Source organism: Coregonus clupeaformis, chromosome 24, assembly GCF_020615455.1.
Source record: "Coregonus clupeaformis isolate EN_2021a chromosome 24, ASM2061545v1, whole genome shotgun sequence".
In the NCBI taxonomy this organism is placed as follows: domain Eukaryota; kingdom Metazoa; phylum Chordata; class Actinopteri; order Salmoniformes; family Salmonidae; genus Coregonus; species Coregonus clupeaformis.
The window spans coordinates 53,140,960-53,160,160 of record NC_059215.1 but is presented as its reverse complement, the minus strand read 5'-3'; the positions used below and the strand labels follow the sequence as shown (position 1 = coordinate 53,160,160).

The following is a 19,201-nucleotide window of genomic DNA, read 5'->3' as shown; positions in this document are numbered from 1 at the left end:
TATATGTTGTGAAATTGTTAGATATTACTTGTTAGATATTACTGCACTGTCGGAGCTAGAAGCACAAGCATTTCGCTACACCCGCAATAACATCTGCTAAACAGGTGTATGTGACAAATAAAATGTGATTTGATTTGAGATCCCTTGATGCAGTTTGTTTTTATAAGTGTGATTTTCTATTATGTAGATGAAGGTGGAATAGAGGGTGGAAATGGAAAATAAAGTAAAATATATTGCAGTCAATTAATAAAGTTTAACCATTTATAAGTTAAGCATATTGTGTGATTCATTATAAACAAGCACATGTAAACTGCCTACTCAATACAAGGCAAGCGCAGGTTACCATTTATGGCCACATGAGGGCACGCTATTATTTTACTCCAACCTTTCCCCCCACGAAATGTCCCATGATTCCCTGCGCTCTATAAATTCGCCAACGCGGAAACGTAGCCATTCTTGTTTTGTTTGAATGGTTGTATGCGTGTTTGTTTGTGCGCTTGTTTGTTTGTGCGAGTGACCGTTGTGAGCGTGAGAATGCAAGAGAGAGTGTGAGTGATCGTTTTATGTTTGTAAGTCTAGCCACCAAAAAAAAAACTACACAGTGATCTTATTTGATCTGGTCGGGGTTTGGCCTTGTTCCGATTCGGAAATGATAATACCCGATATGCGAGCCTCTGAGGCCATGAGCATGAAGCTTCGACTAACTTAAGGGCCTCCACAAGAAATTGTGGTCAGAAGTGATGACTCGATCAGATATACTAGTGCCGAGGAGATTTGTGGTTTTACCGCATTCTCCACACCGGCCAATGAGTATAACAGCGATTCTGATCTGCCATAAATTCGAAAATTGTGCCCTGGTCTAAGAAGTTGGCTGTAGTTGGCTGGCTAGCTACTAAGCTAATGTGGGGTAGTTTGCTGGAAGTTGAGTGGGATGTCCACTGAGTGAGTTGGTATTATTAAAGAGAGTAGAATCCACAATAGTGCTTCCTGGCATATCTCCTGTTGGTAGAGGTAATGAGATTATGTGGAGACAAAAGAAAGGTAGGTTCTTTTCTTTGATAACTGGTGTCCCTCATACTTTGCCAGGCCCGGGACCCTTACCATTAGGTCAGAACTAGGGACCCTTACTGTTAGGTCAGAACTAGGGGCCCTTACCGTTAGGTCAGAACTAGGGGCCCTTACCATTAGTTCAGAACTAGGGGCCCTTACCGTTAGGTCAGAACTAGGGACCCTTACCATTAGGTCAGAACTAGGGACCCTTACTGTTAGGTCAGAACTAGGGACCCTTACCATTAGGTCAGAACTAGGGACCCTTACCGTTAGGTCAGAACTAGGGACCCTTACCATTAGGTCAGAACTAGGGGCCCTTACCATTAGGTCAGAACTAGGGACCCTTACCGTTAGGTCAGAACTAGGGACCCTTACCATTAGGTCAGAACTAGGGACCCTTACCGTTAGGTCAGAACTATGACGACACTGTTTGTTAGAAGTCCCAGTAGTTATGGACATGGTCAAAAAGCTCTTTATATACCAGTCAAAGTAAATGACCATAGATATTCCTTTCAGACTACTTGATTATAGCTTTGATTTCACTAATGCTCATCATCCCCTTGCCTGCCCATCAAAGTATTTGCTAATACACCCCATTAGTTATTATTTATTGAACAAGTCATCAGGACCGAGTTTGGGAAACCCTGCTCTAGACTACCGCAGCACCACAGTTGAGAGCGTTTCCCCTAGTTTTAGGCCCATGTTTAGTGAATTCTGACCCCTAGCCTCCTGGTTTCGTCACACTCACCCATGGTTGTCAGTAACAGTCTCCCTCTGGTATAAGGTCAAGTTCTTACTACCGAAGAACTCTTGGTGGTGTTCATTTGTTGATTTCAGATGGAAGTCTAGGTTGTCTTTAGGTGCCTTGGATGGGATAGATGATTGTAAGTTCATTTATATGTAATTTTATGATGTAAATTCTGCATGTCTTCAGTTTCTGTAGAATGTGCGTATGAATCAATCAAGTTAAAGTTTATATTGTGCTAGATACATTTGGCTAGTAGGCTTACTTGTTTTTTCATGTTGCCATTTGTGTCAAGCTGATAATAGGACTTCAAGAGCTCGAATATTAGCCTACCTGCCAGTAATGATACAGGACATTCCTTCTGATGCAAGCCAGAGTTGCCATGTCAATCAGATGACTCCACGGTTCGTCATTTTAAATTATGTGAGTTGGTTTATCAAACGGCTCTTTCTGGGCAGTTGGAAAGAATGCATAAGCTAAGTGATAAAATAATGGAAATAATTTAACGTTAGACCTACTTCATAAGGTTTTAAAATATTTGACCCCCAAAAGTATAATCAGTGCTATGGCAGCAATGTAGGTCTACCTGACACTGCCTTGCCCCAGTCAATGAGAAGGCATTCTCATGTAAAGGAAAGGGATCTCTCCTTCGTGGCATTATAACAGCTAGAAATGTTACAACGTTGCTGATGAAGAGAAATAAATGTTTTTGCTGCCAAATTGTATCCCTTTGTGTTTGTTGCGCTCAGTGGTGACCTGTCACCTGTTTCGAGCCCCACATTTTTAGCAAAAAATAATAAACAAGTAAAATAATGTTTTTTGGGGGGGGTCTTGCCTGTTTTGCATGTTATTTTGGCATTAATACGTGTCACATATCAGTTTGCAAACAATGTAAAAAAAACAATTGGGTTAATGAAGCCGCATACAAACATTGTCTCTTTTTTGCTTTCTTAAGGCAGCTCCAAAATGCAGGTGTTTCAGCCTAGCTCAGTGCTTTCTGTGGTGGTGGGGCAGCCTGCGGAAAATACGGAGCGTAGGTGTTGGTAATGTTCTCTAGTTGTGCCGTGATTAGCTCAGTGTTCTGTCACTCACTGGGACACTATGTCACCTCCAAGTATAATGGTAGAGCTCTAAAATTCAAGCCCCTTGGGTGCTGCCTTAGAGTTACATTAGACGTGCCCATCCAAGAAGGCTCAAGGTCATTGGCCACAGATAAAATGTCAAATCATGTTTTATCTACAGTAGCTTTGATTGGACTGATCATGTCAACATCATACCTTCAAAATCTTAGCTAGCAGTCATCATCATGAATCAAGTCGACATTCTACTGGCAAATCCTTTTTAATCCTTGTCATATGAAGAGAAATTATGAAGAGAAATTATAGATGAAACGTATCGGTGCTCATCGGCCATTGGACATAAACATTACACAACAAGTTGGAAATCGCAAATTCAACAATGAGTGGTTTGGAAGGAATCAGTGGCTAACTGCAAGCATTGCAAAGCAATCACTAGCCTGCTATTCAGTGGAGTGGCTGTGTGGTCCCAAGTCTGGGATTAAGGGTCTCTTTTCCAAGTTTAAAATGATAAACATTCAACATTAGCCATGCTGCCAATGAAGCATGATTTGTGCTGCACTCAAAACAACTGTTAACTTGGAACTGCGAAAACTTGACTTCAGTGAGTTCAAGCCAACTTGGGAACTCAGGAAAAAACGAGCTCCGACTGGGCAAAAACTTTTTGAACGGTCATCCAACTCGGAATTATAAATCCAGAACTTGGGCCTCTTTCTAGAGCTACGAACTGAAGATCAATTACGTCATCATGAATCGACCCTGTTTTTTTCTGAGTTCCCAGTTGTCTTGAAAGCACCATAAATCCAGAGCATGCCAGACTTTGATGACAAAATTTGCCCATGAAGGACCGCGGCGCCACCTTCCTGTTCAAGTGAGTACAGCACAACAAGGTGAGTCCAAAAATTTATTGTATGCTGCTGCATAAATGATGTAATATGCCAGGGAGATATGTATACTGTAGCTAAGAAAGTAATACTAAGTGTATGTTGTGTAGTAAGCTGTTAGTAGCCCATGTGCCTCACCCTAATAATTTGGTCTATTTTCCCCTCTTAATTTCGCCTACTGTTCTGACTTGGTGGTGCACATGTAGCCTATAACCTGTTTTAGAGAAATGTAATCATCAAATATTATAAGAGCTTTCATTGTCTGCTGATATGCCCCCTTTATTTATCATACGGTTCTGACTTGGTGTACAGGGAGAACACTGTAAGAATGGCCCATGTTCTGAATTCTGTAGCTGTACATTTCAAAAGTGCTAAACAAATAGTTATATTGACTACGTCAGTCCTAGCTCGCTCATTAATGTCTTAATCGAAGTTACGGATTGCCTCTTATCTGCTTGTCGTCCCCTTATGCCATAGTTTGTACATCTCAATTGTCATTAGAAACCACGTTTGTTTAAGCAAGTGAGCCATATCAGCTATGTTTTTTTTAAAGGCAGTAAATGAGGCAGAATGAACTGTTTCGCTGCCAGACAAGGGCTCCACTGATAGGCAGGTGTGGCAGTGGTAAATTGTTGGGACAGCTTTATGTAGGCCCTAACAGTTTGTGAGCACCGTTTGAATGCAATTAATTTACATTTTAGTCATTTAGCAGATGCTCTTATCCAGAGCGACTTACAGTTAGTGAGTGATACATTTTCATACTGGGCCCCCGTGGGAAAAGAACCCACAACCCTGGCGTTGCAAGCGCCATGTTCTACCAACTGAGCTACAGGGGACCTAATGTATTGTTTAGTGTTGTGTTGTGTTGTGGCTTTGCTGGCATGCATCCCACTTTTTTTGTTTGTTTGCCCCACCCAGATTTACATGCTAAAATCGCCACAGGACCATACAGTGCAATACAACGTGACTGTGACTGCACTAATTTGAGATCAACCGTGTCCTACAATGCATAGCACCATCATCTTCAGTACAGGGCTACAACTGAACAATGAACTTGAATACCTCTAAACAGTGAAATACAATGTAATACCCATGTAATGTCGTACCATACACATATACAATTACAGGGCATGTAAACAACGCACTGGGGGACATTATCCTTTACAAATACAAGGTTTATATGTACTTGCATATCGACAAGGACGCACACTGGCCTTGGCTAACACAATGAAAGCTAACTGGTGTGAAAACACAAGGATGGCTGGAACTTGACTTGTATCGAGCTGATCTTCTTCTCTGAGCTGGAGATCGCCCAGCATGCTCTGGTCCACTTCACCGGTGGGCAGAGCTACAGCTCTGATATGAGGAATTAACATTACTAACATGATTTAACTACAGATACTTCACAGCCTTTTGTACACTTAGTGTACAAGAGAAAGTAGTGCACTTTATTTTCTGTCAATATACCTGGTAATAAACAACTCCAAAGGGGGCACTATAAAATCTGCTTTTTTATATATTTTCCCAAATTATGTTCTCAGTTTTAGTTTTCACTCTTAAAATTGCAATTGTACACCAAGAAACAACGAAATTGGATGTTCTGAGTCCATGTCAATGCTTAAATCACATCAGAAGACAAAAAAATGTAGGTCTGGAAGAACAAAAATGTTTAGATTATTTTAGTGTAATTCCCCTTTAATTGCGCATCTGGCCCTTTAATTGCACATCTAGCAAGTGAGGAATGTGCCATCTAGCAATGGTTCTGTACTGCTGCTGCTCATTTAATGGCAAAGTTGGCAAATCACAAATAATAGATACAAATTATATACTTCTGCCAGGTAAGCCTACTTTGCAGTTAACATTTAATTGAGAAGGTTTTTGGGAAAGTATTTCTGTCAACCCACAAGATGGTTATCACATCAACTGGCTACACATGGAGTAATAAACAAACGCCAGGTGTAGTTGGGACTGCTGTTGGGACAGCTTTATGTAGGCCCTAATAGTTTGTGGGCACCGTTTGCCACCGTTATAGTGCAATGAATGTATTGTTTAGTGTTGTGTTGTGGCGTTGCTGGCATGCATCCCACAATATTTGTTTTGTTGCCCCACCAAGATGTACATGGTAAAATCGCCACTGCTTGCGAGTCCTCTTACAGAAGTAGCAGCTGATGCTGATTAGCAGTTTGGCAGCGATCGTCCCCGTGGACTCTCCGACCTTCAGCCAGAAGTCCAGGGTCACACAGGCACTGACCGTCTGGGCAGGCAGGGACACACCACCAGTACACTGCAGGGCCTGCTGCCACACGTAGATGGTTCTCTGAGGGAGGGAGAGAGAGAAGAGAGAGACACATACAAACACAGACACACATTGGTATAATTTTGCTGTTTTGATAGTGTTATTGTAAGTCTACATTAGACAATGTGCCTAGTTGAGAATCTGAGAAAGCTGCAAAGGACTGTCTGGTGATGTAGCTAGTAGGCTTGTTGTAGCCTTATGCTTCAAAGCAAGCAAAGACTCTTAACTAAGTACAGTGCATTCGGAAAGTATTCAGACCCCTTGATTTTTACCACATTATTGTAAAATTGATTAAATAGTTTTCCCCCCCTCATCAATCTACACACAATACCCCATAATGACAAAGCAAAAACAGGTTTATATACATTTTTGCACATTTATAAAACTTTTTTTTATTTTTTATATTAAATATCACCTTTACTCAGTACTTTGTTCAAGCACCTTTGGCAGCGATTACAGCCTCGAGTCTTCTTGGGTATGACGCTACAAGCTTGGCACACCTGTATTTGGGGAATTTCTCCCATTCTTCTCTGCAGATCTACTTTCAGGTCTCCAGAGATGTTAGATCGGGTTCAAATCCGGGCTCTGGCTGGGCCACTTAAGGACATTCAGAGACTTGTCCCGAAGCCACTCCTGCGTTGTCTTGGCTGTGTGCGTAGGTTCGTTGTCCTGTTGGAAGGTGAACCTTGGCCCCAGTCTGAGGTCATGAGCGCTCTGGTGCAGGTTTTCATGAAGGATCTCTCTGTACTTTGCTCCGTTCATCTTTCTCTCGATCCTGACTAGTCTCCCAGTCCCTGCCGCTGAAAAACATCCCCACAGCATGATGCTGCCACCACCATGCTTCACCATAGGGATGATGCCAGGTTTCCTCCAGACGTGATCCTTGGCATTCAGGCCAAAGAGTTCAATCTTGTTTCTCATGGTCTGAGAGTCCTATAGGTGCCTTTTGGCAAACTCCAAGCGGGCTGTCATGTGCCTTTTACTGAGGAGTGGCTTCCGTCTGGCCACTCCACTGATTGGTGGAGTGCTGCAGAGATGGTTGTCCTTCTGGGAGGTTCTCCCATCTCCACAGAGGAACTCTGGAGATCTGTCAGACTGACCATCGAGTTCTTGGTCACCTCCTTGACCAAGGCCCTTCTCCCCCATTTGCTCAGTTTGGCCGGGCGGCCAGCTCTAGGAAGAGTCTTGGTGGTCCCAAAGTTATTCCATTTAAGAATGATGGAGGCCACTGTGTTCTTGGGGACCTTAAATGCTGCAGAAATGTTTTGGTACCCTTCCCCAGATCTGTGCCTTGACACAATCCTGTCTCTGAGCTCTACGGACAATTCCTTCAACCTCTTGGCTTGGTTTTTGCTCTGACATGCACTGTCAACTATATAGACAGGTGTGTGCCTTTCCAAATCATGTCCAATCAATTGAATTTAACACAGGTGGACTCCAATCAAGTTGTAGAAACATCTCAAGGATGATCAATGGAAACAGGATGCACCTGAGCTAAATTTCGAGTCTCAGAGCAAAGGGTCTGAATACTTATGTAAATAAGGTATTTCTGTTTTTATGTTTAATAGATTTGCAAAAATGTCTGAACCTGTTTTCACTGTCATTATGGAGAATTGTGTGTAGATTGATGAGGATTTGTATTTATTTAATCCAATTTAGAATAAGGCTGTAACGTAACAAAATGTGGAAAAAGTCAAGTGGTCTGAATACTTTCCGAATGCACTGTAAGTAATGTAGTAATGTTTTTATTTTATTTTACCTTTATTTAACTAGGCAAGTCAGTTAAGAACAAATTCTTATTTACAATGACGGCCTACACCGGCCAAACCCGGACGATGCTGGGCCAATTGTGCGCCGCCCTATGGGACTCCCAATCACGGCCAGTTGTGATACAGCCTGGAATCGAACCAGAGGGTCTGTAGTGACGCCTCAAGCACTGAGATGCAGTACCTTAGACCGCTGCGGCACTCGGGAGCCCGAGTAATGTAATGTCTTACCTGTATTCCCTGTCTGCAGGCACTGACTATCTCTCTGTAGTGGCTCTCTGTGCAGAGTGGACAGGCATACTGAGACCGCCATAGGAAGTGGAAGGAGCAGCCATCGCACGTACCCTCTGCAGTTACTGGACAGGAAAACAAAGACAGAGTCAATTGTTAAGATTCATGCTAGCACCTCTTGGTGCTTTGCTCTTATTCAGGTTGGAAGAGTTAACACGCTGTAGAGGTCTCACTGCCAGAAATCACCCAGCAGAACAGCTTTGGTAGATAAAGAGAGTTTATATAGTATTAAGTTAGGATAGTACTGGTAGATAAAGACAGGATATATAAACTCAGCAAAAAAAGAAACGTCCTCTCTCTGTCAACTGCGTTTATTTTCAGCAAACTTAACGTGTAAATATTTGTATGAACATAACAAGATTCAACAACTAAGACATAAACTGAACAAGTTCCACAGACATGTGACTAACAGAAATGGAATAATGTGTCCCTGAACAAAGGGGGGGTCAAAATCAAAAGTAACAGTCAGTATCTGGTGTGGCCACCAGCTGCATTAAGTACTGCAGTGCATCTCCTCATGGACTGCACCAGATTTGCCAGTTCTTGCTGTGAGATGTTACCCAACTCTTCCACTAAGGCACCTGCAAGTTCCCAGACATTTCTGGGGGGAATGGCCCTACTCCTCACCCTCCGATCCAACAGGTCCCAGACGTGCTCAATGGGATTGAGATCCGGGCTCTTCGTTGGCCATGGCAGAACACTGACATTCCTGTCTTGCAGGAAATCACGCACAGAATGAGCAGTATGGCTGGTGGCATTGTCATGCTGGAGGGTCATGTCAGGATGAGCCTGCAGGAAGGGTACCACATGAGGGAGGAGGATGTCTTCCCTGTAACGCACAGTGTTGAGATTGCCTGCAATAACAACAAGCTCAGTCCGATGATGCTGTGACACACCGCCCCAGACCATGACGGACCCTCCACCTCCAAATCGATCCCGCTCCAGAGTACAGGCCTCAGTGTAACGCTCATTTCTTCGACGATAAACGCGAATCCGACCATCACCCCTGGTGAGACAAAACCGCGACTCGTCAGTGAAGAGCACTTTTTGCCAGTCCTGTCTGGTCCAGCGATGGTGGGTTTGTGCCCATAGGCGACATTGTTACCAGTTATGTCTGGTGAGGACCTGCCTTACAACAGGCCTACAAGCCCTCAGTCCAGCCTCTCTCAGCCTATTGCGGACAGTCTGAGCACTGATGGAGGGATTGTGCATTCCTGGTGTAACTCGAGCAGTTGTTGTTGCCATCCTGTACCTGTCCCGCAGGTGTGATGTTCAGATGTACCGATCCTGTGCAGGTGTTGTTACACGTGGTCTGCCACTGCGAGGATGATCAGCTGTCTGTCCTGTCTCCCTGTAGCGCTGTCTTAGGCGTCTCACAGTACGGACATTGCAATTTATTGCCCTGGCCACATCTGCAGTCCTCATGCCTCCTTGCAGCATGCCTAAGGCACGTTCACGCAGATGAGCAGGGACCCTGGGCATCTTTCTTTTGGTGTTTTTCAGAGTCAGTAGAAAGGCCTCTTTAGGGTCCTAAGTTTTCATAACTGTGACCTTAATTGCCTACCGTCTGTAAGCTGTTAGTGTCTTAACGACCGTTCCACAGGTGCATGTTCATTAATTGTTTATGGTTAATTGAACCAGCATGGGAAACAGTGTTTAAACCCTTTACAATGAAGATCTGTGAAGTTATTTGGATTTTTACTAATTATCTTTGAAAGACAGGGTCCTGAAAAAGGGATGTTTCTTTTTTTGCTGAGTTTAGTACCGAGTTGGGATAGTACTGGTACTCAGTACAACAATAACCACCACTAGTACATCTGGTTATATCTCTGCCTTTAAGATTCAAAACTAACATAAATGCATCTTTAACACTAACATATGTATTTTATTTGAAAATGCAGATTGATGATGATGACGATGATGATGATACACTATACATTATATATCGAAAGGTATGTTCACACCCCTTCAAAAATTAGTGGATTTGGCTATTTCAGCCTCACCCGTTGCTGACAAGCAAATCGAGCACACAGCCATTCAATCTCCATAGGAAAACATTGGCAGTAGAATGGCTATACTGAAGAGCTTTCAACGTGGCACCGTCATAGGATGCCACCTTTCCAACAAATCAGTTTGTCAAATTTCTGCCCTGCTAGAGCTGCCCCGGTCAACTGTAAGTGCTGTTATTGTGAAGTGGAAATGTCTAGGAGCAACAACGGCTCAGCCGCGAAGTGGTAGGCCACACAAGCTCACAGAATGGGACTGCCGAGTGCTGAAGCGCGTAGCGTGTAAAAATCGTCTGTCCTCGGTTGCAACACTCACTACCGAGTTCTAAACTGATCTGGAAGCAACGTCAGCACAATAACTATTCGTCAGGAGCTTAATGTTTTTCATGGTTCCGGCTAGGCCCCTTAGTTCCAGTGAAGGGAAATCTTAATGCTACAGCATACAATGACATTCTAGATGATTCTGTGCTTCCAACTTTGTGGCAACAGTTTGGGGAAGGCCCTTTCCTGTTTCAGCATGACAATGCCCCCGTGCACAAAGCGAGGTCCATACAGAAATGGTTTGTCGAGATCGGTGTGGAAGAACTTGACTGGCCTGCACAGAGCCCTGACCTCAACTCCATCGAACACCTTTGGAATGAATTGGAACACCGACTGCGAGCCAGGCCTAATCACCCAACATCAGTGCCCGACCTCACTAATGCTTGTGGCTAAATGGAAGCAAGTCCCCGCAGCAATGTTCCACCATCTAGTGGAAAGCCTTCCCAGAAGAGTGGAGGCTGTTATTGCAGCAAAGTGGGGACCAACTCCATGTTAATGGAGTTCGACGAGCAGGTGTCCACATATTTTTGTTAATGTATTGTATTTCCATGTACAATAGCAAAGTACCACTACTCATAAAATATGTCCACTTGTTGTGTGAAGGATATGTCTTCATATATGATCAGGTTTCTAGATAATCTTAAATTATGGTGGCTTGTAATTTACAGTGCACTCTTAGAAATAAAGGGTTCCAAAAGGGTTCTTTGGCTGTCCCCATAGGAGAACCCGTTTGGGTTCCAGGTAGAACTCTTTTGGGTTCCATGTAGAACCCTCTGTGTAAAGGGTTCTACATGGAACTCAAAAGGGTTCTACCAAAAGGGTTCTACCTGGAACCAAAAAGGGTTATTCAAAGAGTTATCCAATGGGGACAGCCGAAGAACCCTTTTAGGTTTTTGGCTGTCCCCATAGGAGAACCCTTTTGGGTTCCAGGTAGAACTCGTTTGGGTTCCATGTAGAACCCTCTGTGTAAAGGGTTCTACATGGAACTCAAAAGGGTTCTACCAAAAGGGTTCTACCTGGAACCTAAAAGGGTTATTCAAAGAGTTATCCAATGGGGACAGCCGAAGAACCCTTTTAGGTTCTAGATATCACCTTTATATTTAAGAGTGTATTGTGCACTTATGGAGGTCAAATTCAGAGGATACCAGCTGAGACATACAGACAAATGTTTCTTTCTGTCAATATAAATGAGTTATGCTCCAACTGGTCAGTCACTATGCTTTTTTATTTTTTTGCTTTTCATAATGGATCATAAAAGAATGGATCATGGATTTTCTGTTTTAAGATTTTACATTGAAAATCACAGAAATTGTAGCAAATTCTATTGTAGGAAATTACAGTTACCAGAAACTTTACAGTTCAATTCAATGTATCTGAAGTCTGAGTTTTTATTCAAAATAAATGTAAAACATTCAGTGAAGCATCACTATACAGTAGGTTTTCTTTAGGTTACCTAATGCACTTATTGAGCAGTTTGTTACAGTTATGCCATACGGGTGAAATACAGTCAGTTACAGTCACAATCATGTTTAAAAGCAGTTTATCATTACATGCTTCCTTCCTCGTTACGTACAGTGGGGAAAAAAAGTATTTAATCAGCCACCAATTGTGCAAGTTCTCCCACTTAAAAAGATGAGAGAGGCCTGTAATTTTCATCATAGGTACACGTCAACTATGACAGAAAATTTTAGATTTATTTTCTCCAGAAAATCACATTGTAGGATTTTTTATGAATTTATTTGCAAATTATGGTGGAAAATAAGTATTTGGTCACGTACAAACAAGCAACATTTCTGGCTCTCACACACCTGTAACTTCTTCTTTAAGAGGCTCCTCTGTCCTCCACTCGTTACCTGTATTAATGGCACCTGTTTGAACTTGTTATCAGTATAAAAGACACCTGTCCACAACCTCAAACAGTCACACTCCAAACTCCACTATGGCCAAGACCAAAGAGCTGTCAAAGGACACCAGAAACAAAATTGTAGACCTGCACCAGGCTGGGAAGACTGAATCTGCAATAGGTAAGCAGCTTGGTTTGAAGAAATCAACTGTGGGAGCAATTATTAGGAAATGGAAGACATACAAGACCACTGATAATCTCCCTCGATCTGGGGCTCCACGCAAGATCTCACCCCGTGGGGTCAAAATGATCACAAGAACGGTGAGCAAAAATCCCAGAACCACACGGGGGGCCTAGTGAATGACCTGCAGAGAGCTGGGACCAAAGTAACAAAGCCTACCATCAGTAACACACTACGCCGCCAGGGACTCAAATCCTGCAGTGCCAGACGTGTCCCCCTGCTTAAGCCAGTACATGTCCAGGCCCGTCTGAAGTTTGCTAGAGTGCATTTGGATGATCCAGAAGAGGATTGGGAGAATGTCATATGGTCAGATGAAACCAAAATATAACTTTTTGGTAAAAACTCAACTCGTCATGTTTGGAGGACAAAGAATGCTGAGTTGCATCCAAAGAACACCATACCTACTGTGAAGCATGGGGGTGGAAACATCATGCTTTGGGGCTGTTTTTCTGCAAAGGGACCAGGACGACTGATCCGTGTAAAGGAAAGAATGAATGGGGCCATGTATCGTGAGATTTTGAGTGAAAACCTCCTTCCATCAGCAAGGGCATTGAAGATGAAACGTGGCTGGGTCTTTCAGCATGACAATGATCCCAAACACACCGCCCGGGCAACGAAGGAGTGGCTTCGTAAGAAGCATTTCAAGGTCCTGGAGTGGCCTAGCCAGTCTCCAGATCTCAACCCCATAGAACATCTTTGGAGGGAGTTGAAAGTCCGTGTTGCCCAGCGACAGCCCCAAAACATCACTGCTCTAGAGGAGATCTTCATGGAGGAATGGGCCAAAATACCAGCAACAGTGTGTGAAAACCTTGTGAAGACTTACAGAAAACGTTTGACCTGTGTCATTGCCAACAAAGGGTATATAACAAAGTATTGAGAAACTTTTGTTATTGACCAAATACTTATTTTCCACCATAATTTGCAAATAAATTCATAAAAAATCCTACAATGTGATTTTCTGGATTTTTTTTACTCATTTTGTCTGTCATAGTTGACGTGTACCTATGATGAAAATTACAGGCCTCTCTCATATTTTTAAGTGGGAAACTTGCACAATTGGTGGCTGACTAAATACTTTTTTTCCCCACTGTATGGGCAAATCACTGGATGCATCAATTTGGACAAAAAAAGGGCCACAGAAGGTGAAGAAAACGGTGTGCGCATCATCATTGTTAAGCTGAAGGTAGACTACAAAAAACAGCTTGCAGGACCGCTCCACACTGGAGATGATACTCATTTGGGGTGGAGGGTTGAATTTATGCCACGACCGCTGATACAGCATCCTCTAGCCTACCTATGAGGCACAGGCTTCCGTTCTCTAGAGCTCCGAAAATAATTAAATAAAATGATAGGGTTTTAATTAAATGAATGGACAGCAACATTGTCTATTTTACTCAGTCTTTTATTTTTCGCATTAGAGAATGCCGTTTTAGCAGACATTGCCGCACTTGACAGGTGCACGATCTCATCAGCTGTATGAATGAAATGAGACTGTGTGCATTTTTATACGGCCCAATTTGTTGGTGAACAGAGATTCAACAACCACAATTTCAGATTAGAAGTCACATGTACATGGTTGCAGGTGTAATTACGGGGAAAATCTTAAACTCTAAACTCCCAACAATGCAGGTCAAAGTGAAATAAAAACGATACATGTAATAAAGAATATAAATAAAATATAAATAACATATATACATATTAACATGCATAAACAATTCAAATTTAGGCCAAAGTAATTTGGTAGTCTGGCAAGGCTGCGGCAATTATGGTAGGAAAAAGATCAGTAGCCTGATCGTACCATGGTATTTGGCTACAGCATGGATTTCCTACTGGTCGATCACGAGCTACCAGTAGCTACCAGCCCAAACTATTCTGAAAGTACATGCAATTTTCACATGTTCCACCACAAACTGTCAAACAAATCTAACAAGTATCAGACACCACAAGCTCCCAGCTTCTATCAACCCAACTTTGACATTATCCCTCCCCTGGTTATCCACTATTGGCTTAAAAAGCCAAACCTAATACAACATCTGCAAATTCATTTCCAGCAATATTGGCCTTCTGTCTGTGGTGCTCGTTAGTTTATTACTCCATGTTTAGCCAGTTGATGTGATATCATTTGTATCTATTATTTGTGATTTGCCAACTTTGCCATTAAATGAGCAGCAGCAGTACAGAACCATTGCTAGATGGCACATTCCTCACTTGCTAGATGTACAATTAAAGGGCCAGATGCGGAATTAAAGGGGAATTACACAAAAATAATCTAAACATTTTAGTTCTTACAGACCTACATTTTTTTTGTCTTCTGATGTGATTTAAGCATTGACATGGCCTCAGAACATCCAATTTCGTTGTTTCTGGATGAACAATTGCAATTTTAAGAGTGAAAACTAAAACTGAGAACATAATTTGGGAAAATATATAAAAAAGCAGATTTTATAGTGCCCCCTTTGGAGTTGTTTATTACCAGGTATATTGACAGAAAATAAAGTGCACTACTTTCTCTTGTACACTAAGTGTACAAAAGGCTGTGAAGTATCTGTAGTTAAATCATGTTAGTAATGTTAATTCCTCATATCAGAGCTGTAGCTCTGCCCACCGGTGAAGTGGACCAGAGCATGCTGGGTGATCTCCAGCTCAGAGAAGAAGATCAGCTCGATACAAGTCAAGTTCCAGCCATCCTTGTGTTTTCACACCAGTTAGCTTTCATTGTGTTAGCCAAGGCCAGTGTGCGTCCTTGTCGATATGCAAGTACATATTAACCTTGTATTTGTAAAGGATAATGTCCCCCAGTGCGTTGTTTACATGCCCTGTAATTGTATACGTGTATGGTAAGACATTATATGGGTATTACATTGTATTTCACTGTTTAGAGGTATTCAAGTTCATTGTTCAGTTGTAGCCCTGTTCTGAAGATGATGGTGCTATGCATTGTAGGACACGGTTGATCTCAAATTAGTGCAGTCACAGTCACGTTGTATTGCGCTGTACGGTCCTGTATACAGTGGCGCATTTAGCATGTCAATCTTGGTGGGGCAAACAAACAAAAAAAGTGGGATGCATGCCAGCAAAGCCACAACCCTAAACAATACATTAATTGCACTCAAACGGTGCTCACAAACTGTTAGGGCCTACATAAAGCTGTCCCAACAATTTACCACTGCCACACCTGGCTATCAGTGGAGCCCTTGTCTGGCAGCGAAACAGTTCATTCAGCCTCATTTACTTTCTTTAAAAAAAAAACATAGCTGATATGGCTCACTTGCTTTAAAAAATGTGGTTTCTAATGACAATTGAGATTTACAAACAATGGCATAAGGGGACGATAAGAGGCAATCCGTAATTTCAATTAAGACATTAATGAGCAAGCTAGGACTGACATAGTCAATATAACTAACTTATTTGTTTAGCACTTTTGAAATGTACAGCGACAGAATTCAGAACATGGGCCGTTCTTACAGTGTACACCAAGTCAGAACCGTATGATAAATAAAGGGGGCATATAAGCAGACAATGAAAGCTCTTACAATATTTGATGATTACATTTCTCTAAAACAGGTTATAGGCTGCATGTGCACCACCAAGTCAGAACAGTAGGCGAAATTAAGAGGGGAAAATAGACCAAATTATTAGGGTGAGGCACATGAGCTACTAACAAGTTACTACACAACATACACTTAGTATTACTTTCTTAGCTACAGTATACATATCTCCCTGGCATATTACATCATTTATGCAGCAGCATACAATACATTTTTGGACTCACCTTGTTGTGCTGTGCTCACTTGAACAGGAAGGTGGCGCGGCGGTCCTTCGTGGGCAAATTTTGTCATCAAAGTCTGGCATGCTCTGGATTTATGGTGCTTTCAAGACAACTGGGAACTCAGAAAAAAACAAGGTTGAATCATGATGACGTCAGTGATCTTCAGGTCGAAGCTCTAGAAAGAGGCCCGAGTTCCCGATTTACAATTCCGGGTTGGATGACCGTTCAAAATTCATTTTCCCAGTCGGAGCTCGTTTTTTCCCAAGTTCCCAGTTGTCTTGAACTCACTGAAGTCAGATTTCCGAGTTAACAGTTTTGAGCGCGGCACAAATCATGCTTCATTGACAGCATGGCCAATGTTGAATGTTTATCATTTTAAGCTTGAAAAATAGACCCTTAATCCCAGACTTGGGACCACACAGCCACTCCACTCAATAGCAGGCTAGTGATTGCTTTGCAATGCTTGCAGTTAGCCACTGACTCCTTCCAAACCACTCATTGTTGAATTTGCGATTTCCAACTTGTTGCGTAATGTTTATGTCCAATGGCCGATGAACACCGATACGTTTTATCTATAATTTCTCTTCATTATTTATCTTCATATGGCAAGGATTAAAAAGGATTTGCCAGTAGATTGTCGACATTATTCATGATGATGACTGCTAGCTAACATTTTGAAAGTATGATGTTGACATGATCAGTCCAATCAAAGCTACTGTAGATATAACGTGATTTGACGTCATTTTATCTGTGGTCAATGACCTTGAGCCTTCTTGGATGGGCACTTCTAATGTATCTCTATGGCAGCACCCAAAGGGCTTGAATTTTCGAGCTCTACGCTTCGACTTGGCGGTGACTAGTCTCCCCATGAGTGACAGAACACTGAGCCAATCCCGGTGTAACTAGAGAACATTACCAACCCCTACACTCCGTATTTTCCGCTGGCTGCCCCACCACCACAGAGCTAGGCTGAAACACCTGTATTTTGGAGCTGCCTTACTCAAGAAAGCATAAACGAGACCATGTTTGTATGCGGCTTTATTAACTCAATTATTTTATATATATTTTTACATTGTTTGCAAACTGATATGTGACATGTATTCATGCCAAAATAACATGCAAAACAGGCAAGCCCAAAAAATATATATATTGGTGGGGCTCTGCCCTGAATGACGGGTCGCCACTTCTCACAATTAAGGTATAGTCTGTGTGTCTATGCAGATAACTGTAGCCATTTTAAGGATTGGTGGTGTGTGTGTGTGTTCGTGCATGCATGCACACCAGTGACAGTGTGCGTTTTCTCTCCCCTCTCAATGCAGGCTGGAGTATAAATACTCCAAGCTGATGATGACTGCTGGAGATAAGGAGTGTGAGCTGCCTGCTGCAGACAGCTGTGCCATCATGGAGGGAGAAGATGCAGAGGATGACCTCATCTACCTCATCATGAAGTCCTTCACCAAGATCAAGTCCTTCTCCAGAGAGGTGAGGCCAAAAAAGTTATCATTTTACAGTCAACTGGGCACAGGATCTGTATCCCTGTATGAAGTATTTACAGTATAAATATTTTGCATTGCAAAGATCGTTTTGGTATAAAATTTCTGAACTGTGTCTGTCATACTCTAACTCATACTCCCAGATACATGGTGTCTTTCATACTGTACCTCAGATACATGGTGTCTTTCATACTGTACCTCAGATACATGGTGTCTTTCATACTGTAACCCAGATACATGGTGTCTTTCATACTGTACCTCAGATACATGGTGTCTTTCATACTGTAACCCAGATACATGGTGTCTTTCTTACTGTACCTCAGATACATGGTGTCTTTCATACTGTAACTCAGATACATGGTGTCTTTCATACTGTAACCCAGATACATGGTGTCTTTCATACTGTACCTCAGATACATGGTGTCTTTCATACTGTAACTCAGATACATGGTGTCTTTCATACTGTAACCCAGATACATGGTGTCTTTCTTACTGTACCTCAGATACATGGTGTCTTTCATACTGTAACCCAGATACATGGTGTCTTTCATACTGTAACCCAGATACATTGTGTCTTTCATACTGTAACCCAGATACATGGTGTCTTTCATACTGTAACTCAGATACATGGTGTCTTTCATACTGTAACCCAGATACATGGTGTCTTTCATACTGTACCTCAGATACATGGTGTCTTTCATACTGTAACCCAGATACATGGTGTCTTTCATACTGTACCTCAGATACATGGTGTCTTTCATACTGTAACCCAGATACATTGTGTCTTTCATACTGTAACCCAGATACATGGTGTCTTTCATACTGTACCTCAGATACATGGTGTCTTTCATACTGTAACCCAGATACATGGTGTCTTTCATACTGTACCTCAGATACATGGTGTCTTTCATACTGTAACCCAGATACATGGTGTCTTTCATACTGTAACCCAGATACATTGTGTCTTTCATACTGTAACCCAGATACATGGTCCATTGGGTTTGCAATGGAAAGTAGTACATAGTACAAGTAGTTTCTATCTCGATGAATGTTTTGATCACTCTACAATGACAACATCTGTGTTTGATGTGTTTTCACAGAGCTCGTCAGATGGGTTTGACTCTGAGCTAGAAGAGCACCTGAAACCTCCTTCAACCTCTGGATGGAGGAACACATACAGTGAGGGAAAAAAGTATTTGATCCCCTGCTGATTTTGTACGTTTGCCCACTGACAAAGAAATGATCAGTCTATAATTTTAATGGTAGGTTTATTTGAACAGTGAGAGACAGAATAACAACAACAAAATCCAGAAAAACGCATGTCAAAAAATGTTATAAATTGATTTGCATTTTAATGAGGGAAATAAGCATTTGACCCCTCTGCAAAACATGACTTAGTACTTGGTGGCAAAACCCTTGT

The 19,201-nt window shown here is 42.1% G+C and overlaps 1 protein-coding gene and 1 non-coding gene across 3 annotated transcripts; both read left to right on the top strand.

Moving 5' to 3' along the window:
- Positions 1-430: 430 nt before the first annotated feature.
- On the top strand, positions 431-833 carry LOC121538683. Its single transcript, XR_005995232.1, has one exon. It is a non-coding gene; the product is annotated as a small Cajal body-specific RNA 2 (non-coding RNA).
- LOC121537384 (endosome/lysosome-associated apoptosis and autophagy regulator 1-like) lies at positions 478-19,014 on the top strand. Of its 2 annotated transcripts, XM_041845025.1 has the most exons (4): positions 478-1,934; positions 2,091-2,199; positions 17,608-17,770; positions 18,882-19,014. In XM_041845025.1, the coding sequence occupies exons 2-4, from the start codon at positions 2,138-2,140 to the stop codon at positions 18,990-18,992; spliced, it is 336 nt and encodes a 111-aa protein (XP_041700959.1). In that variant the 5' UTR covers positions 478-1,934; positions 2,091-2,137; the 3' UTR covers positions 18,993-19,014. The 2 variants fall into 2 exon arrangements, with proteins under 2 accessions (XP_041700959.1, XP_041700960.1); XM_041845026.1 differs by having other exon boundaries at positions 478-2,218.
- Positions 19,015-19,201: the final 187 nt, after the last annotated feature.

Coding starts and splice junctions, on each gene's coding strand:
- LOC121537384 (XM_041845025.1), top strand. CDS start 2,138: ATGATACAGGACATTCCTTCTGATGCAAGCCAGAGTTGCCATGTCAAT. Junction 2,200..17,607: donor GTCAATCAGATGACTCCACG/GTTCGTCATTTT, acceptor CTCTCAATGCAG/GCTGGAGTATAAATACTCCA. Junction 17,771..18,881: donor TCAAGTCCTTCTCCAGAGAG/GTGAGGCCAAAA, acceptor GTGTTTTCACAG/AGCTCGTCAGATGGGTTTGA.